The following is a 9,615-nucleotide window of genomic DNA, read 5'->3' on the forward strand; positions in this document are numbered from 1 at the left end:
GATCCTACCCGCTCCGGGGCAGCCACAGCCTTGATGACCTCCTGGGCCGGCCGGGCAACTCCACAGCACCCTCAGAGTACTGGGACGGCCAGCCCCGGTCCCGAACCCCGAGCCGCATCCCCAGCCGCGCCCCCAGCCCCGCGCCTCCACCCTTGCCCAGCAGCCGGCGAAGCAGCATGGGCAGCACGGGGGTGGCCAGTGACGTCAAGGTGAGCTCCACCCCGCTGCACCGCCTGTCCCCAGCCCCGGCCTCACCCAGTGGGCAGGGAGACTGGAGGCCAGGTAACCCTCCTGCTTTGCCACTGGCTGGCTGGCAGGGGGTCTTCCCCGCCGCAGCCTCAGTTTGTCCATCTGCGGGGAGGTGTAGGATGGATTTCTGAGTCTGGGGCAGAGGGAAAGGGGAAAGCATTCCTCTCAGGGACTGGAGCCCCCGTTGTCCTGCTGGGAGCACTGGAAAAGGCCTGTGCTCTCTACCTCCCCACCCCCTGGGAGAGGCAAGACCAGGATCCTGGGTCAGAGCCGGGGCTGGAGCTGGCGGGGCAGGACTGGGGTGAGGTGTGGGGTGCAGGGAGGGCATCTGCAGCCTGGGAGATGGTACTTGGGTCCAGAGGCTTCTCAAGGCTGCGATCCACAGAATTCTGGGCTTCAGAACACCTCGGCCTTATTTCCCAGAAGCCTGGCACTGCAGGGGCATCTGGTCTCGTCCTCTGCCTTCCTGGAATGGGGAGTGGCAGAGGCAGGGGCTCACCTGCCTCTCTCCACTCCCTAAACCTGGCCCTTCCTCCACCCCCACTGTAGAAACTCATGTCCTGGGAGCAGCAACCCCCAGAGCTCTTCCCTCGGTGAGTCCTAGAGCAGGAGTCAGAGGGGCAGGGCTCAGAGGGGGCTGTGGGGGAAGTCGAGGCAGGGGTGAGTGGAGGTGGGGCAGGAGGTCGGGGCGGACACAGGCTCAGGTGCCCAGCCACTTCCCCTGGACCCAGAGCCAGCTGACCACCCCGACCTCTCGCCTCACAGGGGCACCAACCCCTTTGCCACCGTAAAGCTGCGTCCCACTGTCACCAACGACCGCTCAGCACCCCTCATCCGCTGAGGTGCCTCCGTCCATCAGGGGTCTGAGGTCGTACACCCACGCCTGCCCAGGGGCTGCCCAGAGCTGGCGGCAGCGGCATCAGCAGCAGCAGTGGATCCAGGGAGCTGGGGTCCTGATACTGGGGATACTGGGGGTGGCTGCCCTTCCCCAAACCGCGCCCTCAGCTTGAGCAGCTCCCAAGGGACTGGCCTGGGGTCTGGGGCCGTCAGAATAAAGCAGGCAGCATTGGGGGGCGGGATCATTTCTTCCCCCCACGAGGGCCCTAGAACTCTCCCTGGGGGCCCCCCTTGTGCACCCCAACCCTTCCCCGCTCCATAAGGGAGGAGCCCCCACACACCCCCTTCCCCACCCTATGTATGTCCTCCTGTTGGACTTTTGTAAACAGTGAGAAATAAAAGCAGGTGGACACAGCAGCAGGACTGGCAGTGTGTGATTTGGGAGCCAGGGTGGGGGCTTGGGGCTGGAGGCGTCCCACTGGAGAATGGAGTCCCGGAGGCCCTGTGGGTCCCTGGTTGTTCCCTGGGAGGCGTCTGCTCCCGCACAGCCTCTCACAGCCCTGGGCTAAAGCAAATCTCTAGGTCTGCCCTGAAGCCCTCCGGCTGTATCCACCCACAGGCCCAGTGTCTGTGCCGCTCTAGGATTCCCAGGAAACGGTGGCCTCCCCGGAGGGGGAGGGGTGGCAGTGGCCAAGGTCTGGGACCACCAGCAAGTCACCCTCCGGCAGCCTGGGACACAGCACCCTTTGTTCTGGACCCTCCCGCCCTCGCAGTCCCAGGCTCACTGACTGGGATTAGCCTGATCCAGAGGAAAGTCTCAGAGGCCCCTCCTGGAATGTGGCCTGGGGGTGGGGGGCCTGCGAGCCACTGAGGTGAGTAGGGCTGGTGGGGTCTCTCAGGGGCAGGGCGATGCTCCCAGCAGCACTAGGACCCACCCACCCCCACCCCCCTGCCAGAGCAGAGCTCTGTGCATCCTCTGCCCAGTGGAGGGGCCTCCTCTCTAGCTCTGCTGGGAGAGCCTGAGACCCGGCCCCCACCGTGAGGTCCAGCTTGGCCCTGCACTGCGGCCAATGCCCTGTCCTTTCTCCCTTTCCAAGCAAAAGCCTCTTAGAGGGGTCGAGGGGGGACACTCTAAGCCCTAGGCCTGAGGGGGAGAGCCGTGGGTGAGCCAGGCCAGCGGCCGATCTGCAGGCCAGCCCGGGGGTCTTCGGCCGCGGCCCCCGTAAGGCTAGCTTCCCCGGGGGAGCCAGCGGGCAGCCCCTGCCGGTCAGCCTCAGGAGATGTGAGGCTGGACATCCAAGGCCACGGGACGGCTCAGGTGAGTGGGGGTGAGGGCTGCCAGGACCGACCCCTTGTCCGGAGAGGGGACAGCAGGCAGGAAAAGCCAGAACCTGGTCCTGCTGAGAGAGGGTCGGAGTCCCAGATCCCCACGGGGTGCCTGGCACTGCCCAGCGCCAGGAGGAAGACACTGGTGCGGCCGGGCAGCGGGAGGGAAGGAGGCTCCGGCCCCAGCTGCGGGCTGGCCCACCCACCTGGGCTGTTCCGGGGGCCACGGGAGGCTGCTGCGTGCACCCCTGGCTGGAGCTCCACGGGTGTGAGAGACTTCAGAGCTCTTTTCTGCTTGTGGAGGGTTTGGGGAGCTGCTTGGGGTTTGGAGAACAGAAGGTCTCTTTAGTGCCCCCTCAAAGGTCGAGGTGGAGCCAGAGACCCGACCGCACCCCACCAAGACTCCCGGTTGGCCCCGGGGCAATGGGCCGCCCATCTTACAGGTGGCAAGACTGAGGCTCAGCGAGGCAGGAGGATCCGCCTGAGTCACAGAGCGGATCCACGGCTAAGCTGGGATGAACTGGAGCTCAGCTTCTTTGGCTCCTGAAACGAGGCTAATGTTACTCCAAAATGTCTGGGGTTTTTTGTTTTGTTTTATTTTTTTTCCATAATATTCTGATGACAATAGTCATTTCTGGTCATTGAGAAAAATGAAGAACACTTGGCCAAGGAGCCAAATACACCCAGCCATTTTGCAGCTGGCACTTGGCTGCCCTTCTCTGCACGCCCCCCCACCCCCCGTGAGTTCTTGCACCCTGGGAACCCTGGCGGTCCCCGCAGCTGGGGCACACACACTGGCCGCCCAGCTCTCCCACTCACCAGCACCCCCTCTCCGGCCACCACTAGGTCCCTAGGAAGGAGTGCCCTCCGAGCCCGTCTTCCTGAAGTCCTGACCCAGGTGGGAACGATTCTATTATCCTCCTCTCACCTTTTATAAGCCCTTTGGAGGAGGGCAAGTTTGGGGTGAGGCGCTACCTCGGTCTTCCCTCCTGGCTCATTCCCGGAACAGGGCTCACCTGGGTAGCCCCGTGCCTCAGTTTCCCCACGGTGGGTCTCCATCCCCCTTCCTTGCCGGGGCTACAGACCTTCCCTGCCCCCTCTTGTCCCCTTCCTCCAGCAGAGGCAGCAGCGATGGGCGCTGGCGGCCCGCGGCGGGGCGAGGGACCCCCAGACGGGGGCTGGGGCTGGGCCGTGCTGGGCGCCTGCTTCGTGGTCACCGGGTTCGCCTACGGCTTCCCCAAGGCCGTGAGCGTCTTCTTCCGCGCGCTGATGCGCGACTTCGGCGCGGGCTACAGCGACACGGCCTGGGTGTCCTCCATCATGCTCGCCATGCTCTACGGCACGGGTCAGGCCCCTGGCAGGCCCCTCCCCCCAGGCCCAGGGCTGAGGGCGGCATCCCCGACCCGCTGGGCATCCCAGGGAAACCACTTTCCCCCTGTGGAGACGCTGGCCCCAGAGAGGGGAGGAGAGGGCAGGGGCTGACCGGCAAGTTTGGCCACCCTGCAGGGCCCTCCTTTCCCGCCAAAGACCTACACCCGCTTCTCTTACAGGTGGGGGAACGGATCTAAATAAAATCGCCCCTCCCCGCTCCCGGTTCCCTGGCCCCCTGGGGGGTGGAGGACCTGCTGGTGTTAATCCCAGCCCAGCGCCTGGGGGGTGGGAGTAAGGGACGATTCCAGCTGCGCAGATAAAAAGGGAGGGGTCTGCTCCTTCTGCTTTGGGTCCCCGTTCTCTGGAGGGGCGGGGGGTGGGGCCTCTGGACCAGGACAGGTCCCTGCCTTGCGGCCCCGCAGGGCGCCTCCCAGCCAAGCTGTGTGACCTTGGCCAGACGCTGCCGTCTCTGAACAGGGGGTGCCCTTATCCCTTGGAGCCCCGTCTGGGGCTGGAGTGTCCAGGGAGAGAGCTTAGTCCGGCCGGAGCGGTGACGGTGCTCCGCCCACAGGTCCAGTCTCCAGCATCCTCGTGACCCGCTTCGGCTGTCGCCCGGTGATGCTGGTGGGGGGGCTGCTGGCCTCGGCGGGCATGGTCCTGGCATCCTTCGCCACGCGCCTCCTGGAGCTGTACCTGACGGCCGGGGTGCTCACAGGTGAGGGCGGCCCTTCCCCGGCTCCCCGCCTCCCCTATGAGGACGGGGCTTGGGGGGGGGGGGCTGGGGGGAAGGGAGTCCTCGCTGGTGCAAGACCTCCTCGTCCTCGGTTTCCCCTCGGAGAGGCGGCCGGCCCGCCCCTCCCGCCGGGGTGGGGGCGCCCTGGGTGGGGCCCGGGGTGGGGGCGTCCCCGGAGAGCCCCCGCACAGCGCCGCGCCGCCCGCAGGCCTGGGCCTGGCCCTCAACTTCCAGCCGTCGCTCATCATGCTGGGGCTGTACTTCGAGCGGCGGCGGCCCCTGGCCAACGGGCTGGCGGCGGCGGGCAGCCCCGTGTTCCTGTCGGCGCTGTCGCCGCTGGGCCAGCAGCTGCTCGAGCACTTCGGCTGGCGCGGCGGCTTCCTGCTGCTCGGCGGCCTCCTGCTGCACTGCTGCGCGTGCGGCGCCGTCATGCGCCCTCCGCCCGGGCCCGGCCCGCGGCCTCGCCGGGACAGCGCGGACGACCCTCCCGCCGACGCCGACGCCGAGGCCGGGGCCGGGGCCGGGGCCGGGGCCGACGCCGAGCGCCCCGGGCTGCGCCTGCGCGAGGCGCCCCCTGGCGGGCGGCCCCGGCGGCGGCTGCTGGACGTGGCGGTGTGCGCCGACCGCGCCTTCGCGGTGTACGCGGTCACCAAGTTCCTGATGGCGCTCGGGCTCTTCGTGCCCGCCATCCTGCTGGTGAACTACGCCAAGGACGCGGGCGTGCCGGACGCCGACGCCGCCTTCCTGCTGTCCGTCGTGGGCTTCGTGGACATCGTGGCGCGGCCGGCCTGCGGCGCCCTGGCGGGCCTGGCGCGCCTCCGCCCGCACGTCGCCTACCTCTTCAGCCTGGCCCTGGTGGCCAACGGGCTCACGGACCTGAGCAGCGCGCGCGCGCGCTCCTACGGCGCCCTCGTGGCCTTCTGCGTCGCCTTCGGCCTCTCGTACGGCATGGTGGGGGCGCTGCAGTTCGAGGTGCTCATGGCGGCCGTGGGCTCGCTCCGCTTCCCCAGCGCGCTGGGCCTGGTGCTGCTCGTCGAGGCCGTGGCCGTGCTCATCGGACCGCCGTCTGCCGGTGCGCCCCGCGGGAGGAGCGGACGCGGGCGAGTGGCCCGAGACGAGGGGGGCGCGCCGTGTCCCAGAGGCAGCTGCCGGGGAGCGGGGGGTCGGGGGTGCCAGGTGGGCCCTCCTCCGAGCCGGCACCGCGAGGCCTGCGAGGGGCCCGGAGGGCGGGAAAGGTACCAGGAGGAACCAGCGGTGACCCGGCGCGCCCACTGGGTCCTCTCCAGCGTTGGCGCCAAGTCCCGGGAAGCGCAGACGCGTATTCCTCGGAGGTGGGAGACCTGCGGGCGCCTAGCTCGGCGCCCCAACGCCCCAACGCCCCAACGAGAGCAGAGCCCCGCCCAGGGCCGGCTGCCCCTTCCTCTGGAGCCCCGCAGCTCAGTGCTTTAGCGTGCCCAGCCTCTAAGGGTGACCAGGACAGGGGCAGCGTGTTTGAGGAAGCAGCCGTGTGGCCAGGAGCAGCCTGTGGAGAGCTCAGTGTGCTCCTGCGGTGGTCACCCTGGGGCCCAGAGGGGGCTCCCTCCCTCCCCTCTGCAGCGGCCGGGCCCTCCACTGTGCCACCGCCCACTGGGCACTCCACAGGGGCCCACGAGAGGCCAGGGAAGGATTCCCGCAGGGTAGACCCAAAGGAGGACACAGGACAGTGTGGGGCACATTAGAGGGGCAGCGTTCCTATACAAGTGATGCAGAAAGTGAGTTTGGAAAGGAGGGGACATTAGGGTCCTCTCGGGTTGGTGGGTTGTCCCCGAAACAGCAGAGAGCCTGCTTGTGAGCAGGAGCGTTGTCGGGCTGCGTGATGGAGCAATGAGGGGAGGCTACCTTTGCTGGGGCCCAGCCTGCCCCTGAGATAGGGCAAGCTGCCCCCCTTCTGGGGCTGGGGTAGCTGAGCGCCCTTGTCAAGCCTTGTCATCTCACCCGACTCAGTGTGAGGGTGGACCCCTCAAGCCCACCACCAAAAGCCACAAAACCAGCCCTCCAGAGGTTCAGGGACGCATCTTCCATTTTCTCATGTGACCTGGGGGGGTGGATCTAATAGGACACAAGAAGGTGATGAACACTGCAGGGCTGCGTGTGGGAGGGGCAGGGGCAGGACAGGCCGGCTGAGCAGGGACCAGGAGGGCGAGTCTGGAAAGAGTACTCAGAGGGGCTCAGGCAGGCAGCCGGCCTGGGGGACACAGGAAGCCTCCTTGAGCTGTTGACCAAGGGGTCACAGCCTGGGGTGGCGGGCAACAAAAATGCCAAGAGGGTGGAGCCCACAGAGGAACCATACTGGGCGGGGGGGGGAGTATTTGCAATGAAAAATAAGATTTTCCTGAGTATGAAAGTAGTACGTGCCTGGATAGAGCACTCGGAAAATACAGAGGGGGAAAGGGGAGTTGTGACTCACAAGTCCTGCCCCCAGCCTGCACTACTGGGCACTCAGTCTAGGGTCCAGGGGCCCCCTGGCAGGGGCGGGAGGAGGCTGGGGGCGGGGGGGGGAGATGGAGAGAAAGCTGAGCCAGGCCCCTGAAGACCAGGAGGATTGGGTAGAAAGAGCAAGAGTTAGGGGCCCCCGGGAGGGTGAGGCTGAGCCAGGACCCCTCCCCACTTGCTAGCCAGGCAAGACACAGGGCACACGTGGGGTTTCAGTCTGGGGTGGAGGGGGTGCCTTATAACCTGTAAAGTGCTGCCTCACTAAAGGCCTTTTATCACTTAAGAAATTGAGGTCCAAGGAGGTGGTGACATTTTCAAGGTCTAAGGGGGAGAACACCTGTGGGGTTTTGCCTCTTAAAACAGGAATAGAGACCACGGTGTGTCTGTGTCACCCAAATGTAAACCCCACCAGAGGGAGGGCATGACCCTTTATGTGAGGCTGTGGGGCAGGGTGAAGGGGGTTTCCCTGCAGGCCCTCACCCCCCTCCTCCTTCCACCCCAGGCCGCCTGGTGGATGCCCTGAAGAACTACGAGATCATCTTCTACCTGGCTGGCTCTGAGGTGGCCCTGGCTGGGATCTTCATGGCTGTCGCCACCAAGTGTTGCCTGCGCCGCTCTCGGGACACCCTGCCCGGCCAGGTGGCCGAGGGCGGGGCCAGCGACACCGAGGACGCGGAGGCCGAGGTGGACTCTGAGGCCCTGCCCACCGGTGCTGAGGAGCCGGGCAGCCGCGAGCCCCTGGAGGTGCCAAGCCCCGGGGCCAGGCCCGCAGAAGCAGAGGTGGAGGCAGGGCCAGGGCGGGACACCAAGTCTGTATAGCCCAGGGCACCAGGCCAGGTGGGCTTACCCTGGCTGTCCCAAGAGGGCCTGGCACACCGGAGGCTGCTTTACAGGGCCCACCCCTGGGGTCTGGCAGGAGCTCCCGCCCTCACCTGCCCTGTGGCCATGGCCAGGCCCTGCCCTGGCTTGGTGATGCTGCTGTGCACGGACAAGGGCTTGGCCTGTGTGACACTGAAGTTCATAAAGCTCGGCGGCAAGACAGAGGCTCCGTCCCTGTGCCTTCGCAGCTCTGGCGGCTGGTGGGGGTGGGAGGCAGTCCGGGAGGCTCTCCCCAGGGCCCTCTGACCCGGAAGGTATTGGGGGAAGAAGTGGCAGGGATGGGGAAGAGGGGGCGTGGAGCAGGAGGTGTCCTCAGACTCGGAGGCACTGGGGCCTCTTGCACTCCGATCCAAGTGCAGGGAGCCCCAGGTCTCACCTTGGCGGGGAAGCCTCTGGGATCTCTTCCCTCTGTGTTTATTCTCTTCCCACAAACCTGACACCTGGCACTTCCTTTGCCTCCCCGCCCTCAAATCGTTTGAGTGTGGAAACCAAGCCCAAGAGTAGGAAGGGGCCTTCCCACCACAGCCCCGGGACATTCAGCCATGGGCTCAGGAGGGCCCATCCCACCTGTGGCCCCCTCCCTGCTGGTCTCATTTGCCATCTGGGTCCCACAGAGGCGTGGGGAGCCCCTGCAGAAGCCTGGCCAACTCACGCAGGTCTGTACTTCCCCGAGTCACTAGAGCAGTGACTACATTTTATTAAACACTCAGAGCCGGGGCTCTGTGCCAGGCACCGTTAAGCCCTTTACAAGAGTTAACTCATCAAATGCTTGTAACAGCCCAGTGGGGTAAGGACCATTACTGGCCACAAGCACAGATAGGGAAACTGAGGCACAGAGAGGTTGGGAGTAGCTCAGGGTTGCAGAGGCTGTGTCTGGAGTCCCGGCTGCTGGTTGCAGTCTGTGCCCTTGGCCTGTACAGTGGCTGCGGTGATCTGGCCTGGAGCTCCAGGGGACCCGCGGGGACTCCCAGTGACCACCCGTTCCTCCCTCCACTCTCCCAGGCCTGCCTGGCAGCCCCCTTCAGGTTGCTGCCCATGACACACAGTCAAAGCTGACAAGCTGAAAGCCACCCCTCCACCCCACTTTTTTTTTTTTTTTTTCCACCCCACTTTAGACCCTGCCCACCCTCCCAGCCTCTTGCCTCCTCCCCTTCTCAAGATGAGCGTGTATCATCCACTTTGACAGTGGAAGGGCCACTGTCAGTTACACGGGGACCACAGGTTGAACCGGGACTGCACAGCTGGCAGGACACACAGCCAGCCTATTTTGACCACTTTCACTAGGGTGGCCTCCCCTGGCCTCCTCCCACAGCCCTAGCGGAACAGGTGTGCCTGGTGTGTAGGGGGGCACCCCTAATGTTCTCTCCCCGATGCAGGGCCTGGACCTCCTGCCCCAGTGTCTGTCCTGCCCTTCCATATAAAGGCCGAGCTACTGGCCAGAGCACTGGCAGATCAAAGATGGGGAAGGACATCACAAAGCACAGCAAGCCCTGGAGTCTTTGGGACCTGACAGATTTAAGTCCAGATCCCACTCTGTCCCCGTACACAGAACGGCCCTGAGCAAGACACTTCTCTAGCCCCGGTCACCTGTCTGTAAATGGGGCCATTAGCGCCAGTTCAAAGAGCTACTGCAAGGAATAAGTGGTATCTACGGTATCTATCTATGTCAATAAATCTTGTTGCCCCCCCTCCCTCACAACCAGGGAGGCTACAGATGGGGCGTTGAGGGAAGGAGGGTCTGAGGCCAC

General features: G+C 65.4%; 2 protein-coding genes and 1 long non-coding RNA gene across 3 annotated transcripts in view; 2 read left to right on the top strand and 1 right to left on the bottom strand.

Moving 5' to 3' along the window:
- Positions 1-1,503, top strand: part of BAIAP2L2 (BAR/IMD domain containing adaptor protein 2 like 2) — a 27,114-nt gene extending 25,611 nt beyond the window's left edge. The window contains exons 12-14 of the mRNA XM_038550627.1: positions 2-209; positions 799-842; positions 1,015-1,503. Coding sequence (XP_038406555.1) covers positions 2-209; positions 799-842; positions 1,015-1,090 — 328 coding nt within the window. The 3' untranslated portion in view covers positions 1,091-1,503. The remainder of the gene's footprint in view (position 1; positions 210-798; positions 843-1,014) is intronic.
- LOC119873632 lies at positions 168-4,586 on the bottom strand. The gene is made up of 3 exons (XR_005365600.1): positions 2,854-4,586; positions 2,619-2,726; positions 168-715 (listed from the first exon to the last, which is right to left on the bottom strand). It is a non-coding gene; the product is annotated as an uncharacterized LOC119873632 (long non-coding RNA).
- SLC16A8 (solute carrier family 16 member 8) lies at positions 3,529-8,029 on the top strand. Its single transcript, XM_038550619.1, has 4 exons — positions 3,529-3,757; positions 4,355-4,498; positions 4,725-5,588; positions 7,491-8,029. Exons 1-4 carry the CDS (start codon positions 3,544-3,546, stop codon positions 7,805-7,807), a joined length of 1,539 nt encoding a protein of 512 aa, XP_038406547.1. The 5' UTR covers positions 3,529-3,543; the 3' UTR covers positions 7,808-8,029.
- Positions 8,030-9,615: the final 1,586 nt, after the last annotated feature.

Source organism: Canis lupus, chromosome 10, assembly GCF_011100685.1.
Source record: "Canis lupus familiaris isolate Mischka breed German Shepherd chromosome 10, alternate assembly UU_Cfam_GSD_1.0, whole genome shotgun sequence".
NCBI lineage: Eukaryota > Metazoa > Chordata > Mammalia > Carnivora > Canidae > Canis > Canis lupus.